This window comes from Mixophyes fleayi, chromosome 6, assembly GCF_038048845.1.
Source record: "Mixophyes fleayi isolate aMixFle1 chromosome 6, aMixFle1.hap1, whole genome shotgun sequence".
NCBI classification, from domain to species: Eukaryota; Metazoa; Chordata; class Amphibia; order Anura; family Limnodynastidae; genus Mixophyes; species Mixophyes fleayi.
Genome location: NC_134407.1, coordinates 221870244 through 221890390, shown reverse-complemented (window position 1 = coordinate 221890390; position 20147 = coordinate 221870244). Strand labels below are relative to the sequence as shown.

General features: G+C 43.8%; 1 protein-coding gene across 1 annotated transcript in view; it reads left to right on the top strand.

The window, feature by feature from the left end:
• The first annotated feature begins 2625 nt into the window (after window positions 1-2625).
• The window catches only part of LOC142159806 (uncharacterized), a 33090-nt gene continuing 15568 nt past the window's right edge, over window positions 2626-20147 (top strand). Inside the window, exons 1-5 of the mRNA XM_075214554.1 lie at window positions 2626-4316; window positions 8057-8194; window positions 8419-8610; window positions 8699-8822; window positions 15243-16455. Coding sequence (XP_075070655.1) covers window positions 8120-8194; window positions 8419-8610; window positions 8699-8822; window positions 15243-16455 — 1604 coding nt within the window. The 5' untranslated portion in view covers window positions 2626-4316; window positions 8057-8119. The remainder of the gene's footprint in view (window positions 4317-8056; window positions 8195-8418; window positions 8611-8698; window positions 8823-15242; window positions 16456-20147) is intronic.

Sequence of the window (20147 nt, the reverse complement as noted above, 5' to 3'; positions counted from 1 at the left end):
CACAGAGTGTGTGGACGAAGGAGGACACAGAGTGTGTGGACGAAGGAGGGCACAGAGTGTGTGGATGAAGGAAGGCACAGAGTGTGTGGATGAAGGAGGGCACAGAGTGTGTGGATGAAGGAGGGCACAGAGTGTGTGGATGAAGGAGAGCACAGAGTGTGTGGATGAAGGAGGGCACAGAGTGTGTGGAGATGAAGGAGGGCACAGAGTGTGTGGATGAAGGAGGGCACAGAGTGTGTGGATGAAGGAGAGCACAGAGTGTGTGGATGAAGGGGGCACAGAGTGTGTGGATGAAGGAGAGCACAGAGTGTGTGGATGAAGGAAGGCACAGAGTGTGTGGACGAAGGAGGGCACAGAGTGTGTGGACGAAGGAGAGCACAGAGTGTGTGGATGAAGGAGGGCACAGAGTGTGTGGACGAAGGAGAGCACAGAGTGTGTGGACGAAGGAAGGCACAGAGTGTGTGGATGAAGGAGGGCACAGAGTGTGTGGATGAAGGAGGGCACAGAGTGTGTGGATGAAGGAGAGCACAGAGTGTGTGGATGAAGAGGGGCACAGAGTGTGTGGACGAAGGAAGGCACAGAGTGTGTGGATGAAGGAGGGCACAGAGTGTGTGGATGAAGGAGGGCACAGAGTGTGTGGATGAAGGCGGGCACAGAGTGTGTGGATGAAGGAAGGCACAGAGTGTGTTGATGAAGGAGGGCACAGAGTGTGTGGATGAAGGAAGGCACAGAGTGTGTGGATGAAGGAGGGCGCAGAGTGTGTGGACGAAGGAGAGCACAGAGTGTGTGGATGAAGGAAGGCACAGAGTGTGTGGATGAAGGAGGGCACAGAGTGTGTGGATGAAGGAAGGCACAGAGTGTGTGGATGAAGGAGGGCACAGAGTGTGTGGATGAAGGAGGGCACAGAGTGTGTGGATGAAGGAGAGCACAGAGTGTGTGGATGAAGGGGGCACAGAGTGTGTGGATGAAGGAGAGCACAGAGTGTGTGGATGAAGGAGGGCACAGAGTGTGTGGATGAAGAGGGGCACAGAGTGTGTGGATGAAGAGGGGCACAGATTGTGTGGACGAAGGAGGACACAGAGTGTGTGGACGAAGGAGGACACAGAGTGTGTGGATGAAGGAGGGCACAGAGTGTGTGGATGAAGGAGAGCACAGAGTGTGTGGACGAAGGAAGGCACAGAGTGTGTGGATGAAGGAGGGCACAGAGTGTGTGGATGAAGGAGGGCACAGAGTGTGTGGATGAAGGAGGGCACAGAGTGTGTGGACGAAGGAAGGCACAGAGTGTGTGGATGAAGGAGGGCACAGAGTGTGTGGATGAAGAGGGGCACAGAGTGTGTGGATGAAGGGGCACAGAGTGTGTGGATGAAGGAGGGCACAGAGTGTGTGGATGAAGGAGGGCACAGAGTGTGTGGATGAAGGAAGGCACAGAGTGTGTGGATGAAGAGGGGCACAGAGTGTGTGGACGAAGGAAGGCACAGAGTGTGTGGACGAAGGAAGGCACAGAGTGTGTGGATGAAGGAGGGCACAGAGTGTGTGGATGAAGGAGGGCACAGAGTGTGTGGATGAAGAGGGGCACAGAGTGTGTGGATGAAGAGGGGCACAGAGTGTGTGGATGAAGGGGCACAGAGTGTGTGGATGAAGGAGGGCACAGAGTGTGTGGATGAAGGAGGGCACAGAGTGTGTGGATGAAGAGGGGCACAGAGTGTGTGGATGAAGAGGGGCACAGAGTGTGTGGACGAAGGAAGGCACAGAGTGTGTGGACGAAGGAAGGCACAGAGTGTGTGGACGAAGGAAGGCACAGAGTGTGTGGACGAAGGAGGGCACAGAGTGTGTGGATGAAGGAGGGCACAGAGTGTGTGGATGAAGGGGGCACAGAGTGTGTGGACGAAGGAAGGCACAGAGTGTGTGGACGAAGGAAGGCACAGAGTGTGTGGACGAAGGAAGGCACAGAGTGTGTGGATGAAGGAGGGCACAGAGTGTGTGGATGAAGGAGGGCACAGAGTGTGTGGATGAAGAGGGGCACAGAGTGTGTGGACGAAGAGGGGCACAGAGTGTGTGGACGAAGGAAGGCACAGAGTGTGTGGACGAAGGAAGGCACAGAGTGTGTGGACGAAGGAGGGCACAGAGTGTGTGGACGAAGGAGGGCACAGAGTGTGTGGACGAAGGAGGGCACAGAGTGTGTGGACGAAGGAGGGCACAGAGTGTGTGGACGAAGAGGGGCACAGAGTGTGTGGACGAAGAGGGGCACAGAGTGTGTGGATGAAGAGGGGCACAGAGTGTGTGGACGAAGGAAGGCGCAGAGTGTGTGGACGAAGGAGGGCGCAGAGTGTGTGGACGAAGGAGGGCGCAGAGTGTGTGGACGAAGGAGGGCGCAGAGTGTGTGGACGAAGGAGGGCGCAGAGTGTGTGGACGAAGGAGGGCGCAGAGTGTGTGGACGAAGGAGGGCGCAGAGTGTGTGGACCAAGGAGGGCGCAGAGTGTGTGGACCAAGGAGGGCGCAGAGTGTGTGGACGAAGGAGGGCGCAGAGTGTGTGGACGAAGGAGGGCGCAGAGTGTGTGGACGAAGGAGGGCGCAGAGTGTGTGGACGAAGGAGAGCACAGAGTGTGTGGATGTAGGAGGGCACAGAGTGTGTGGACGAAGGAGAGCACAGAGTGTGTGGATGAAGGAAGGCACAGAGTGTGTGGATTCCCCTTTCCCTTCAGTTTAAATTAATTGTACTATTATCTCTTATTTAAAAAAGACCACCCTATTTTGAAAGAGGGGACCCTCAAATAAGGGTATCCCCCATTTGCTTTGGAGCAGGGGTGGGTTAGATGTGAACTCTTGCAGACCATCTTTTCCTATCTACAGCAATGTTATTAATTGCTTGCTGATCGAAAACGATCATGAGGCAAAAGGGGACTTCCCTCTTTCACATGATGGTACCCCCATGTTCCCAAGCGTCATTAATATGGAGATACGGACTCCAAATGTGCCCCCCCCTATCCCTGGCGTTATCCCTTATTTGAATACATGCACACTGAAGTCAATATAATGCTAGAGCGGCTCCTCTGTTCCAGAGTTATTAAAGAACCCACTGGTCTCTGAGTGGGAAGTTATTAGTATGTTTTGTTACAACCTCAACATTTGAGGGCGAGTCCCATCGGCGGGGTACGTTATTGCGACAAGGAAAAATAGCGACAACACTTAAAGCGACATGAAAATGCAGATTCTTTTAATGTAGACATGTAGGAAATAGAGACTTACTGAAACACAGAGAACACATCCGGCAAGCTTGGTATAAAAGCCGACAGAAGAAGCCGTCGCTGTGATGGACGTCACTTACAATGCCGAGAGTTCAATTGCTTCTATTAAGGGGGCAATGCGAGGACCTGTCCCCTATGCAATGTCTAAGCCTTATTAAAACACATTATACAGGCGCCAAGTCCTCGCATCACATTCTGTAAAATAAATTAACTCATAATACTATAAACATTAATAAAATTGTGTTTTGTTTTTTTTTTACATTAAATACATAAATCAGAATGTTCTTAATGCAAACTGTACATAAGTTTTGAGGTCTATATAAGAAATTAGACAATTACTGTGATACTTTTTGATACCTATGCTTGAAAGCAGAAAACATTTAATTATGTTCAATCTGCTAATCTTTTATTACATTATCATTACCTTTAAACAAATTACAAATCTCAATTTTAGGGAAATTGTGTTACAGAAAAATACATCCTGCGCCAGAGGTATAATATCATATGTACCTATGTAAGCGTTATGCTATATCTTTTCTGGCAAGTGTATAAAATATATATAATGTATAGATATATATTATAATAATTTTATATTACCATTAATGACATTTCTATAGTTAAAGGTATAATTGTGAGATCATACTGAGGATTTCTAATTTGTTGCCTACTTCTAATATTTAGAATAAACCCAGCAAATGATTGGAAGATAAACAAGTGCATGTTACATACATAATGATTCGTGATAAACAAAATCAGATTTTTAGATATAAGCATAATCCTGAGGTTTTTATAGCTGGCTCTTAGAGAGCAGTGCATTCTGGGAGTTGTGGTCCAGTTGTAGCAAACATGTTAGTCCACGTGGAATCCAGGTGGAACGCAGAGCCAGGACACCAAGTGGAACGCAGAGCCAGGACGACAGGTGGAACGCAGAGATGGGACTCCTGGTGGAACTCAGAGCCAGGACGGCAGGTGGAACTCAGAGCCAGGATGTCAAGTGGAACGCAGAATGCGGAAGTGCGGTGTCCTCACAACCCGGAAGCACAATAAGCCCAGTGACAGGCTGTGCTGCAGGTTAGTGCTGGTTTATTCCTCTCATTCAGTAGACAGGAAATGATTTTACCCCATTGCCCCAGTTACCCAATGGTTGCTATAGACAGAAGGTGACACTGAGGTGTCTCTTCATACTTGTTCCCCTCTCATTGTCTCCAAACCTGTCACCTTTACTTCCCTCTACATGGGGGGGCTTCCCTGCTCCAGCTTTTCCTACCTATTCTTCACCTCTAATAATCATATTCGTTATTAAAAGGTGAGGAAATGTGTAATGACTACAGCACAGGATATGGCAGGTGGAGAAGAAGTGGAGAGTTGTCACAATGTGAGAGGAGTCCCCGCTGTAAGTGGGATGCATAGGAAAACCACCCCACTGGCGGCTTCTATATGTCACAAGTATATAATGTGTAATGTATGCATGTAGCATGTAATGTATACATGTGTGTATGTGGCATGTAATGTGTAATAATCCAGTGTAATATTATATATAGCTGGAATTATGCTGCTGCATCTGCTGACACCGACGCTCATGTCCGTGTACACTAGAAAGATGCCTCTACCTTCATTTGACTTTCATTGGCTCATACATGCCCTCTTGCAACCTTTACTAAATACATTGCTTTATCTTTTTGGATTCCTTCTGCGGTTGTTATCCCTGTCTTTATATCACCCGGCTGCATTATCTCTCTCACTCCTGATTACATGCCAGTCATGCTGTGATCTGTGTATCCAGGGAGGAGCTTTGTGCCATATCCCAGGGCAACCAAGAAAAACTGTGTCGTTAGAGTTGTAGGAGCGCACATACAAGTCAATAAATTAAAGTTATCTGAAGGTTTGAACATATGAGGATGTTCTGTGTTATTCCTTTCCAGTTATGCACATCCCCCAGCTCCTCAGACACTCCCAGTAGTGCCCAGGTTGTAGTCTGGGATAATTAAAAAAAAAAACAATGGAGCTGATGCAGAGTTGGCCACACAAGGGAGTCACTTACTAAAATAGCAATGAAACAGCATATTTTCTGCCTAGGTGTCATTTTTTACTCCTCCCTCTCATTCGCTCCCCACAATCAATCTCTTGCTCAATCCTGTCACTTTCAGCTTCACAACATCACTTGTATCCGACCCTTCCTCTTCCAGGATGCCACCAAAACTCTTATCCACTCACTGATCATTACTCGTCTTGACTACTTCAACCTTCTCCTTACTGGCCTTCCCTGCTCCCATCTCGCTTCTATCTATATTTATTGCTGCTGCTAGACTTATCTTCCTCACTCGCCACTCCACATCTCCCTCCCCTCTCTGCCAAACCTTACAATGCCACACCTCCCCCTACAAAATCCTCTTCAAACTCCTCATCCTCAAGTACAAAGCCCTCTCCATCTCCACTGCTCCCCCCATCTCCAACCTCACCTCCATACATATCCCCTCCCGTCCTCTGCGACGGCCAATGCATTTCCTCCCCTCTGATTACCATGTCTCACTCCTGAATCCAAGATGCCCCCGTCCACTGGAGCGAGCTGTCTCGTTCTATCAGACTATCTGCTAGTCTGTGTAGCTTCAAATGGGCATTGAAAACCCACCTATTCTTAAAAGCCTACCAGTCATCTGCTTAACCACTTCACCATGTAGTTTACCTCACCCTTTCTCATCCACCATCTCTCCCACTTGTACTTCTTGCCCTCAGATCCCCTTTTCACTGGCTCACCCCATGTGTCAATCATTTGTTTGCCCTTCCTTTTAGGTCGTAAGCTCTAGTGAGCAGGGCCCTCTTCGCTCCTGTTTTCATTACCTATAACGTTTGCTCTCCAGCTTCACCTCCTCCTTGGGCTCTCTGACTCCACTCTTACATAATCTTTGCACCTCTTTCAGTGGCTCTAAACCGATAGTGGTATTATCTTGAGAACAGCCTAGATGTTGTGTCTTAATTCACCGCTATGCCGGTGTAAAGCCAAGTTGTACTGAGCTCCTCCTGGTAACCCTGATCAGTGTGTACCAGGGAATTAGTAAGTAGCGTTAAAATGTCTCCAAAATAAGATATAAATATTAATAAATAATAGTGTACTTTATTAATAATATTGGCATTCTTATCACCAATAACACTATTCACAATAATACACCATCACAGCTGTCCCGATCTCCACTCTAAGCCACACTCCCTCCTCTTGTTTCAGCTGTGCCCTCTCTCACTTAGAATGTAAGCTTTCTGCTGAGCAGAGTCCAGAGATACCCTTTGTTTTCACATCAACATTTATTTTGTCTACCTTGTATGTCCCTGTTTTATGTATATATTATTTTCCCTACTGTATGGTGCTGTGAAGCTCTGTGGCGCCTTACAAATCTACGATAATAATAATTTTCCGGTGGATTGTCAGCGGTTTGAAAACCGCAACAAAAATGGCATAACAACTGCAGTTAACGTAAACTTTACACCAAAATTTCTAGGAATAAAAGGCGACCAATGTGGTTAAATGAGTAAGTATTGGAGATAAGAGGAACACGAGAGAATATTTCAATTATTTTTAATCTAGAAGAAGGCACTGAAAAGTTATTATGGAAATACAAAGAACATAGTAAAGGATGTAAAAAGGAAATCTGGTTAGCAAAGATTGAAGCTGAATTAGGGATTGCTAAAGATAGGAAGTCTACTCCCCAACAATCTAAGTAAATAAGCAGCTATAGCAAAATGAAGTTTACAATATTGGGTCAATAAATGATAACGTGGACTGTGGGAGGAAACCGGAGCACCTGGAGGAAATACATGCAAACACAGGGAGAACATACAAACTCCACACATATAGGGCCAAATCAAATCCATGGTCCAAGTGCTGAGTGGCAGCACTGCTAACCACTGTGTCACTGTGATGCCCAATATGTGATACAGACACAATATATATATAAATTATATTTATAGTATTACCATTGTATAAGTCACTAGTTATGAAACAACTTGCATATAGGGTAGAAGTTTTGGACACGTTGCTGTAAGAAGGGTATAGGGGAACTTGAGGGGATCCAGAGGCGGGAAACCTCATTAATATAAGGAAAGGAAGGATTAAATTATAAAGTGGTCAGAACAACTAGGTTTGTTTACTGCGGGAAAAAAGGGGGCGACCTCTTAGAGGTGACCCAATTAATATATTCAAGGTCAATGCAAATATTGTTGTCTAACTAACTGTTCAGAATAATGAGGCGCTGATGGCAAATTCACAAACAGGATGTAAAAATATATTGGAGCCCTTCTTACAGGAAACAGTATCTGTAGCTATAATTAGTGATTGGCCCACAGAATTTATCGCATTGCTATGTCTGGTGCCAGGAAAACTGATGTGTCAGTGTGGATCTCTAGTCGCACTGGCACTTTGAGCTCTGCTGCATCAATCAAATTATGAGGCAGAGAAGATTGGCCGACGAGGTCAGTGAGAATCACGTAGGGACCTGTTAATAATACTGCACTGAAGCACAACAACCACTTTTATATGTCTAGTGCAAGCAAGTGTCTGATTGGTTGCAGTAGTTTGCAGATCTCCTTGCTGTACAAGTAGAACATTCTGTGCTCACCATTTAATGTAGAGATTTGTTCCCGTTTTGCATGGCCACTACATGTGGCATCTCTCAGTATCGGGGGTACCTCAATTCACTACACAACGTCAACCCTACCATTTGAGGGTGTTTTTTTAGTTTTGTAGTTAATCCACTGTTGTAAGTTTAATTGAGAACTTGATCACTGTCAAAAAAATTATTTCTCTTTTTTTTGTTGAATAGATTTTGTGAAGGATCAAACGTGAAAACGTAATGAGATCTGTGGAAAGAATATGATCAACAATAATGGAGGAAAGGACCCAGGTAGCTTACAAGATATTAAATATCACCTTGGAGATCATCTACCTGCTGACTGGAGAGGTGAGGGCTCTGGGAGTGTCACAGTGGCGTTCGGAGGACACAAGGGTTATTAAATTGGAAAATGCAAGATGTTTTGGTTTATAGAAAAATCTCAGGGATGACATATGCATTAGTGAAGGAGAATGGTGAAGTGGGTGGTTTAATGGTGTTCAGGAAGACACAGGCTTGTACAGAGGATGTCTTTGTCTCTGCTCAGTGATATTTATTAGTGTCTCTATATGTAGGATTATACAGTTGTGAAGAAGACATCTGGTGAGCATGAGACACCCAGCAGCCATCCCTGTGTGTCAGGAGGATTGAGCAGGACCCAGAGCCCCATCACGGTCCCTCCACCTCACTCACTGATACATGAGACAGACAATGACCAGAGGATTCTAGAACTCACCAACAAGATCATTCAGCTGCTGACTGGAGAGGTGACTGCTGGGAATGGGGCATTATACAGTAACACCAGGGGATGTGTCTGGGTGATGACATATGATGATGTATTATTGTGTGTATCAGGTTCCTATAAGGTGTGAGGATGTCACTGTCTATTTCTCCTTGGAGGAATGGGAGTATTTAGAAGGACACAAGGATCTGTACAAGGACGCGATGATGGAGAATCACCGGACCCTCACATCACCGAGTAAGAGAGTTAATCACTATTGTATATGTATAGTTTGGCATTATCACGTGTGTAAACATCTTTTTGTATTTGTACAGCGAAATCTGTGTAGTATATATACATTGATTAGGATGAAATAGAAGCCGGGGGAGATCCGAGAGATGGTTTGGTTACCAGGAGATGAGGTTAGTTTTATACTCACACAAGTGAAGTAATGTAATATCAGGTCCAGATCTGATAAGGCGGGTGTGTACGTCAAGCTCACCTAGGGGAGCCATACATTTTTATGTATGATGTTATCACACAGAGCCCATGTGTAAAACAGGTGGCACGATTTACAGGCAAAAGGACATATGAGATCTTTGTGAGACAAGAGGTGAGGGGGAAGGACATTAAACAAAGTGGGCAGTTAGAAGACATAATGCACAGGTTACATTTTGCCACCACACTGGGAGAGGACATGGTTGGGGTTGTGGTAGGTGTTGAGTGTGTTACGTGTCTAGTGTTTCGGCTTTAGATGATGGGAGAGTACATGTGCCCTAGGGTTTTTGCCTATTCTACTGGTCTGAACACCTACTTCCTAAAACCCTGCCCCCTTGCCGACAGTGGGCATCACTATGGTGAGGAGCTGAAATGCACTTGGTCATATTCATATCACTCTCCCTTTTGGAGGATACACCATTTGTCACTGCACGTTTGCACTGCGGCTCATTGCCTCTAGTGAGCAACCTGTCATTTTTCTGCTTGTCATTCAAAAAAAAATTGTAATCCTAGTCACTAGGGTTAAATAATATATTAGACAGATGAGGCCGTATTATGTGCTGGACATAACACTGTTTTATATATTTTTAATGGTTGTGTGTTATATGCTGGACAAGCTGGTGGCTTTATTACGTAAGATTTAATGGCACTGTGTAATATGCTATGTTATTTGCTGTTAACTTGGACTACATTACACGCTTTTAAATGCAGTCGCGTTATATGCTGGTCAGTTCAATCGTGATTATTATTAATGGGCTTTTGTGGAACTGTATAATATGCCGTTCAATTGGGGTGTATTATATAATGGGCATTTGTGGAGCAGGTATGCTAATAATAAGGCATGATTGACAAATTAGGAGCTATACAATATGCTGGACAGTTCCTATCTTGTATAGTTGATTGGTAGGGTTTGTGTTTGTTTTGCTGAAAATATTGAGGCACGTGCAATTACAATAAATAAGATACCATACTATTTTAATTTACCAAATGTTGCTGAATATTGTGCACATACAATTACATCAATACTAATAATTAATTATATTTGATCACATTTTAAAACAAAATTAAGTTTAACCCCCAGTCAGGGCACTTCTAGATAGAAAGGCTCCTGCCTCCACTTACTGAACACCCCTCCTGATTAGGTAGCCCTAGCTTACACCGTAGCAGAGCAGAAATAGATAAATGGAACAAAAAAACAATAAGGAGGAACCACAACAGCTATAACCGTCACGAACCTTGGCGGCTTGGCCCCAAGACTCGTTCCAGTTCGCTGGCTGAATCCCGGCCATCGTCATGACGACTGGGACGTCACTTCCAGTTCTCGTCCCGGCCGTTGCCATGGTGGCTGTTGCAGAGTCCTACCTGAGATCTTTGAAGCAAGGCCAGTGCTCCACCGAAGAATACTCAGCTGAGTTCCGGCGGTGGTCCACTGACAGCAAGTGGAATGACCCAGCTTTAAGTAGCCAGCTCACCCTAGGCTTGTCCAACCAAATTAATGACTCCTTGGTTAAATATCCTTCATCTACTTCCCTGGAAGGACTGATGCAGCTGGCTATCAAGATTGATAGATGTATCAAGGAGACAAGAGCGGAGAGAGAAACTCCTTCATCCTATGCAGCTCTTTTGTCATCTTCTCCGACAATGGAACCTATGAAGCCTATACAATTAAGGGCTTATAGTCTATCTCAGGAAGAAAGAACAAGGACACGTACCTTGATCCTTTGTTCATATTGTGGCAACAAGGGTCACCTTCTCCGCTCCTGTCCTAACAAGTCGGGAAAAGGGCAGACCTAGAGAACGAGGAAGAGGTTTGTCTAGGTCTGCAGATCACATTTTCAAAAAATGCTCTTTTGGTTCCAGCTTCTATTTCTGTGGGTGTGCACTCTATCTCCATCTCTGCCTTCCTAGACAGTGGTGCCGTTGGGAACTTTTTGGACATTGAATTTGCCAGCTCCGTGGGAATTAGTCCCGTGAAGATTGATCCAGTCATTACTGTATCCGGGCTTGATGGTTGTCTATTACCTGGAGGCAAGATTTGCTTTCAAACACCTCCTTTGCAACTCACTGTAGGGGTTCTGCATTCTGAGTATTTGTCTTTCTATTTAATCAAGTGTCCTTCCGTTCCTTTGATTCTGGGGCACCCCTGGCTCCAGCTTCATAACCCAGTCATTAATTGGAGCAAAGGAGAGATTGTCCAGTGGGCTTATACTTTTTCATCATCCTGTTTGTCTCTGCCCATTCGGTTGATCCAACCCTTGTCGGACCAGCTACCTCTGCCATATCATGACTTCCGGGATGTATTCTCCAAAGGATCTGCTGATACATTGCCTCCTCATCGCGATTACAATTGTGCCATAGATTTAGTACCTGGCTCCAAATTACCCAAGGGAAGGTTGTACTCACTCTCTATACCTGAAATTCAGGCTATGGAATATTACGTGAAGAACCTTCAGAAGGGTTTCATCAGGCCCTCCTCTAGCAGCCAGATTTTTCTTTGTTTCCATAAATAATGGAACACTTCGGCCTTGCATAGACTTTTGCGGCCTAAATAAGTTCAACATAAAGGACACCTATCTGCTTCCGCTCATATCTGTTCTCTTTGATCAGCTTTGGGGTGCTACAGTGTTTAGTAAAATTGATCTGCGCGGGGCATGTAACCTTGTACGCATCCAGGAGGGTGACGAATGGAAGACTGCCTTTAAACACCCACTCAGGTCATTATGAGTATTTGCTAATACCATTTGGCTTATGTATACTCCCGTGGTTTTCCAAGATCTAATCAATGATGTCCTCTATTAATTTCTGGGTCATTTTGTTGTAGTATTCCTGGATGATATCCTAATCTATTCCCAGTCTCTCAAGCAGAATCATCTCCATGCCAAGCAAGTTCTCTTAAAACTCAGAGAAAATCAACTTTTCGCCAAGATGGAAAAATGCGAATTTGAAGTCCAAAAGGTGTAGTTTCTTGGATATGTGATTTCCTCCTCTAGGTTCTCCATGGTGCGGCCAATCTTAAGGCCATACAAATGTTTCTGGGCTTTACAACTTATTATCGGAGATTTAGTCACAACTTCTCAGATTTGGTAGCGCCAATAACTGCCCTAACCCGCAAGGAAGTCGATACCGTTAATTGGACTTCCAACGCAATTAACTCATTCGAGGCTATGAAAGCTGCATTCATTTCTGCTCCAATCCTGAGGCACCCTAATCCGGATCTACCTTTTGTGGAGGAGGTAGATGCCTCCAATGTAGGTGCAGGAGCCATATTGTCTCAGAAAGACCCTCGAGACCATAAACTGCATCCATGTGCCTATTTCTCCAGGAAATTCTCTACTGCCGAGGCTAACTATGACATGGGCAACCGTGAACTCTTAGCCATAAAATGGGCATTTGAAGAATGGCGACAGTGGCTGGAAGAAGCAGCGCACACTGTTTCTGTCATTACAGACCATAAGAATTTGTTTTTTATTGAATCTGCTAAACGTCTAAATCCCAGACAGGCTCGTTGAGCTTTGTTTTTTACTCACTTCAGGTTTATCATTTCCTGTAGACCAGGTACTAAAAACGTTATGGCCGATGCGTTTTCCCGAAGTTTCGACTCCTGTCATTCCCCACTGGCAGAACCTCTCTCTATTATTCCTCCTAGTCTAATTCATGCCGGTTTAACTCAAAGCCTTGGGGAAAAATCTTTTCAGAACGTTTTCAGAAGTTGGCACCTCTGGAGACCCCTAAAGACCGTATGTTTGTGCCTGTCCATCTCAGGAAAGTGGTACTATCTGAAGCCCATGACATCTAGGAATTCTCAAAACTACTGAAATTCTCTCTCGTACTGTCTTGTGGCCTTCCCTGTCCTCCGATGTCAAAGATTTTGTTCTCTCCTGTGAGGGTCGTGTCAGAAATAAATCTTTCAGAAGTTTTTCTTCAGGTCAACTTATGCCTCTGCCTAGTCCAACTAAACCTTGGTCACATCTCTCAATGGACTATATCGTAGACTTACCTTGGTTATCCGGACACACCACCATTTGGGTGGTGGTGGATAGGTTCAGCAAAATGGCACATTTTGTTCCCTTAGCCAAGCTGCCCAGCGCTCAAACCTCGGCTTTATTATTTGTTCAGCATATATTTCGCCTCCATGGTCTGCCTGAAGACAAGGTTTCCGACCGGGGCTTGCAATTTGTCGCCCAGTTTTGGAGACCTTACTGAACACTCCGTGGCATAAACATCAGCCTATCATCCGCAGTTTAATGGGCAGGCAGAAAGAGTCAACCAATCGTTGGAACAATTCCTCCGGTTATACATCTCTAAGTTTCATGACAATTGGGCTTCTTTACTCCCCTGGGCTGAATTTGCTTAGAATGATTCTTGCCATTCTTCCATCCACTTGTCTGCATTCTTTTGTAATTATGGCTTCCATACCAGGGCTAACTCTCTGTCCTTGATTTCTCCCTCTGGCTTGCCTGGTATACGTTCTACATCGCAGGAACTGTTCTCTCAAAGTCGGTGACAAGGTCTGGCTTTTCTCCCAGAATATTAGGCCCAAACAACCCTGCAAAAAGCTCGGACCTAGGTTCATTGGACTTTTTACTATAATCAAAAAGGTTAATTCAGTTGCCTTTAGGCTGAAACTTCCATCTTCATTGAGAATCCCCAATACATTTCATTGTTCTCTCTTGAAATCCATTGCCCTGTCTAGTAAGTTCAGGTTCCATGAGCCACGAAAACCTCGGCCAGTCCAGGTGCATGGATCTCACACATATATTGTGGAAAAAATCCTTGTACATTGGCTATGGCTCAGAAGAACGTTCTTGGGTTCCTCAGAGACGCCTGCACGCTGATAACCCCCTCAAGGAATTCTTTAAGGAATTCTTTAAACAGTTCCCTGGGAAATCTGGATGTCAGGGCTCCTTGAGCCCTCCTCAAGGGGGGGGGGGGGGGGAGTACCGTCATGAGCCGCGGGGGCTCGGCACCACCGAGACTCGCTCCGGCTCCCTGGCTGCGTCCAGGCTGTCGTCATGATGACTGGGACGTCACTTTCAGTTCTCGTTCTGGCCGTCACCAAGGCAGCTGACGCTATTCATTTCACCACTTCAACCCAGGCAGTCGGGCACGTGCACTGTGTCAGTTAATTAAATATATCTTTGCTGTGCTCCCTGTTTCTTATTGGCCTTTCCATGTATTTAAGGCAGGGAGGGCTTAGTCTCCCTGCCGGTTATAGCGTCCGCTGCCTGTTTGTTGCTGACCTGCTTCTTTCCTGACTATCCTGATCGATTTTTCGTTGTAACCTTGCCTGTACTCTTGGATTTTGCCTGATTGCCCTGACCACTTGCCTAGATTTTGGATATCGCTTCTTTGCTTGTGACCCTGACCTTTGCAGGAATTTTGGACCTGCCTGATTACTGCCATCCCTGACCTTCGGCCTGTTGTCTGACCCTTCTTCTGGCCACGGTTTCGCTACCCAGATCCATCCCCGGACTCCGCCTCCAGTCTGTTACCTTACCCTATACCGCGGTTATCCTGATAAGCCTTTACTCTCATATTGCCGTGCTATATGTCATCTCCCATGCCCCTACAGGATTTTTCAGAGGCTCGCATATACTCCCCTCACACGCTTAGTTTACTCACGCAACCTATTGGACCCTCTTCAGTCAGGCTTTTGTTCAAAACACTCCACATAAACTGTACTTACTAAGGTGGTCATTGATTTGATCACTGTTAAATCTAAAGGCCATTAATCACTTATTATTCTCCTTGACCTCTCTGATGCATATAACACTTTCTACCACTCACTTCTCATACATACACTATATTACCTAGGTCTGGATTACTGGCAGAATATGCGGGAAGATTACATAGACTCTGCACTGTGAGTTCTTTCTCCTTCTGCCACCACATGACATGCTGAGTGCTGTGAGCATGTATCTCTGTAGCAGACTGACTGAGAGAGCTTTTGAAAAGGAGAAAATGATTTGTAGGAGGATAACATATTTAAATGGAATTCTATTAAAAGAAAAAAAATCTATGTGGTATTGCTAATTTAATTTGTGTTACCACCTCTTTTTTAAGAGCTCTATATTGTAATTGATTGTTTGTAACATTGTACGTAATGTTTATCTAATTTAATACATGTAAACACTGAAAATATGTAAAACATCAAACTTATGCTTGTCCTTTTACCAACAGGTGTTTGTAACAGCAAAAGTGTGACTAAAGAATCATTAGGTGAAGGAGGAAACCTCACAGACACTGACATTTATACACCAACAGATCATACACAATATACATCTACTGATATTAAGGAGGAATCAGCCTCATGTGACAGAGGAAATCTCACAGACACTGACATTTATACACCCACAGATCATACACAACATACATCTACTGATATTAAGGAAGAATCAGTCTCATGTGACAGAGGAAATCTCACAGACACTGACATTTATACTCCCACAGATCATACACAAGATATCTCTACTTGTATTAACAAGGAATCGGTCTCATGTGAAGGAGGAAACCTCACAGACACTGACATTATTACACCCACAGATCATACACAATATACATCTCATATTAAGGGGGAATCAGCCTCATGTGATGGAGGAAACCTCACAGACACTGACATTTATACACCCACAGAGCATACACAATATACATCTATTCATATTAAGGAGGAATCAGTCTCATGTGAAGGAGGAAACCTCACAGGCACTGACCTTATTACACCCACAGATCATACACAATATACATCTATTCATATTAAGGAGGAACCAGGCTCATGTGAGGGAGGAAATCTCACATTCTCTGACATTTATATACACCCAGATCATACACAATATACATCTCATATTAAAGAGGAATCAGGCTCATGTGAAAACAGAGGAAATAGGTTGGCTTGTTTTGAATGTGGAAAACATTTCTCTTCTAAATCAAATCTTATTGCACACCTGCGAACACACACCAGACTCAAACCGTTTTCATGCTCTGAATGTGGGAAATGTTTTTCTAGTCGTGGATATCTGTCTATTCACCAGAGAAGTCACACAGGAGAGAAGCCATTTTCTTGTTCAGAATGCAACGAAAGTTTCTTTGCTAAATCCCAACTTGTTAGACACAAAACAAAATGTCACAGTGACGAAAGATTTGTTTGTGCCTATTGTGGGAAATGTTTTATCGTGAAATCAGCTCTTAATGAACATCAGAGAATTCACACGGGAGAGAAGCCGTTTCGCTGTGCCGAGTGCGGGAGATGTTTTAACAGGAAATCAAATCTTGTAGCCCATTATAAAGTTCACACAGGTGAAAAACCGTATTGTTGCCCCGATTGTGGTAAATGCTTCACTAGTAAATCAGTGGTTCGTACCCATCAGAGAACTCACATGGGATTAAAACCGTATTCATATTCCGAATGTCATATTGGATTTTGTATATCAAGTATTAAGTCACAAAGAACTAAAACCATTTCATCGATTTGAATATGGGCACCACTTCACCATCAGGCTGGATCCTTTTTTCATTATCGTGAAAAATCACATTCATGTCCCAAGTGTTGTAATTCTTTGCTGACCTTGTGTGTATATTATATATGTATAATATATATATATATATATTACTATGTGGAAAATGTAACCAGTCTGGATAGGTATATATGTTGCTGGAAACAAACACAGAGGTATCACAGCTAAACAGGACAGCTCCGAGCCAAGACAGACGATGTATATACCGCCATTGGCGAGCCAGCAAACAAATGTCAACAAGCAACACAGTCTAGGAATTCAAAGACTGCTGTAACAGAGACCCCAATGCAGCCACAAACAACCTCTAAATAGGAAGAAGAGGTAGTAAAGTACAATGACCGGTGTGTGTTTACTTTAGTTGATAATTAATCTTCTTAATTTGTAAATAAAAGAAATGATATATGGTTAATGTTGGCACTCCCAGATTGCAAAGTTTGGTATATTTACATGTATATTTTATATGTTATATTCTAGGCGGCTTAGAGACAGAACCATGTCCTCCTGTATATTTTACTAGCACATGTAATTAAATACATAACTACTTCAGAATTGGATGCAAAATGGAAGTAACTTACTCTTAAAAAAAAAAAAAAAAAGCACATAAAACAAGTATATTCCCGTTCGTCTGCAGAGCCGTATGCATGTCGAGATCCATCTGCCTCTACTTCAGTAGCTCATTCACCTAGTTTACGATAAGTCATTATCATCAGTGGGTACTTGCACCTGCCCTATAGCAGATGTATAATAAACGTCTCCTACCAGGCGTATATGCCTGTGTAATTGTTTGGCGAGATGGTTCTAGTGGACTATTCACCTAATGTTATCACCAGCTTGATGAGCCTGAATATTCCAGTGTGGTCTTTTGGAAATAACCTGCCATGGTCCAGGCTTAGTATTAGTATTGATATTTAGAATAGATATGGATATATAGGTTTCCAAGAAGAGGGCATGTTTTTTTCTGTGTTGGGACTGATAAAGGAAATGATATTCTCTTCACAAAGATCAGATTAAGTTGGTTTTATTTGAATTTGCAGCACGAGTCTGCGGACTAATGACAAGTAGAGAGCCACACACAGGTTCCTGTAGTCCTCACAATAAAGCTTAGGGTTAATACAGTTAGGTTACATAATAGATTACTTAAGACATTGCTTCTATGCATTTTGGCTCTGCATGAAATTCTTATGCAAGCCATAATTTTCCTCTTGAACATCACAGAATAATAATATTACATGCACTCACATAGTACAAATTTACCTACGTGTAGACATGAAACATCACTATAAAATATAAATCTACTAGGGAGATATTAGGTTACCTTGGAGCCTAGTTTTTGTGTTTCACCTATTAGATATGTCTTGGTGCACTAATCATAGAGGGGAATTAAATTTCCTTTGATGTGCTTCAGGAACGGTTATGAAGACACACCGCTGCGATGCATCTTCGAAGATTTTTCCTTGCACCACATAGAGGTGCGCAGAAAAATGAGTGATGTTCAGGTACCATAGTGAGTGATGTCTGGCAGTACATTCACCCCATTCACATAGCGACTTTCGCAAATATGAAGGATAAAATAAGTTGCTTTGATGTATACATCTACTTACTAGAACTACTATAGGACTCTAGAATGGACTCTGAAAACAGGACAATAAATTCTTATCTTGGAGAGCTGGTCCTGAGACTGGAGCCAGCAAATCTTCTGAACATAACGCCCCCTGCTGTAAGCACAGCAGAATGCCAGGAGAGTACAAATTGCCATTGGAGATTTCAGCATAGTCAGATTAACCCCCTGATGTCCCTACACTCAAATACTCCACAGGTACTTCTCTCATGAGAAAATGAACATTTATAGTTTCATATTTTATTTTTATAACCCATGATCAGCACTGAACCAAGATAAAACCATCCATTCCAAAAAAATTGTACTCCTTCGACCCTAATTTATGGTGTAAAGTGCGTGAGCGTGAGGGAACATCAGAACTTTCTATTACGTTACTTTTATGTGTGTTTGTGTGCAAATAACTGTGTTAACCAGCCACAAATGCACCAGGATGACCTGAAATCTGCCCCACTGAAAGTATAGAATGATCCCTAACTACAAGCACCTCCTGAGCACCCCTAAAAATAAGGGAGGGGAGACGGTCTCTGTGTTAGAACCAGTTCCTCATGTGTGTTAAGGACATGCGCTGACAATGGCCTTTTTTGTTTTGTTTACATATAGGGCATTTATATTGCCATATGTAATATGGGATTAACCGAACGCGGGTTTATTTATTCTCGAAGTGTGCTAGGACAATACCTGCTGAGAAGGTCTTCACCTATAACAGTCCCCATTCTTGTTGAGCTCGTGTATACTCAATTGCGCCCAGGACTTGACTCGTAGTAGTAGTGGCTTACTATTACTGGGTATTATGGGGTTGAATATGGACAGAACATGGTTGGAGGCAACAGGAAAACCAAAACATATCTGACAGAATGGTATCTATTAGAGGTGACAGCGAAGTCCAATAAGCTATCCGAGGTTAGAGTCCAGTAAACAATCCAACATCAAGGGCAGAAGAGAGAAGCATGGTCAAATTCACAGTCTAAGTCACAACAGAGATACACATATTAAGCACAGTCAGAACAAACTATCACCAGCAGAGGTGTAGAGGAGAAGAAGCTTAATAAAAGCCTGGAGAGCCAATGAGGTGAGGTCTGGAGGACAAGCCTCCTGATCATATGACCCACCTAAGGAAACTGCCTCTTATCCTAAGAATCAGCAGCACCTGTGAATAGACTCTAGTACATTTAAGTGAATAAGAGAAGAGTATAAACAGCCGCTTTAGACGTGGACTGCAGGTGCTTAGCAACTGGTAGTGTAAACCTGGAAGAGTGGCGGCACCTGACTAGAAGACGCTTCCTGGATTCCTGGACTACAGCGCCCACCCACACTGTGGTCACCCTTTAACCAAGGAACGCCCAACGTTCAATCTGTCCATCTCCGACACTCAAAAGATGCAAGGTGTTGCACATCTTGACATGTAGATTCGTGACCCTCCCATAAAAACATGGGAACATTTATGCTAAAATAGATGCACAATTTCAGAAAACTGCATGAGCGCTGAAGAGGGACTTTTTACGGGCAAATCTGTCACCTTTTTCTATTTCACCTAATGCTAGGAGAGAATAATTACCAAGCATGTTTGTACCTTAGAAAAAGTCTATGAGATTTGAGCTTTCAGTTCAAATCATTTTCAGTGACAAAGGTCCCTTGTACCATCCAACTGGCAGATACTCTCTAGTGTCTGAAAGTAAAGATCCATCGTTTGACCCTGGACAGTTACCTCTGGTTCTGTTTGGTAACAGTACGATTCTCCAAATCTGTTCTTAGCCTGAATGTTGTATTCGTTAAACGGTGTTAAAAAATAAATACAAAATTCACTAGAATTGTATTATTGTGTTTACTGGTTATGTCACACACTTGCCGCGAGTCTCTGATCCTGCAAGACTGTCCTGTTTTGACATGTTATTCCACTATTTCGTGTACGTTCATTAGACCCCAAGCTGTCCAAGAGTGTCCCGGAACATGTTAATA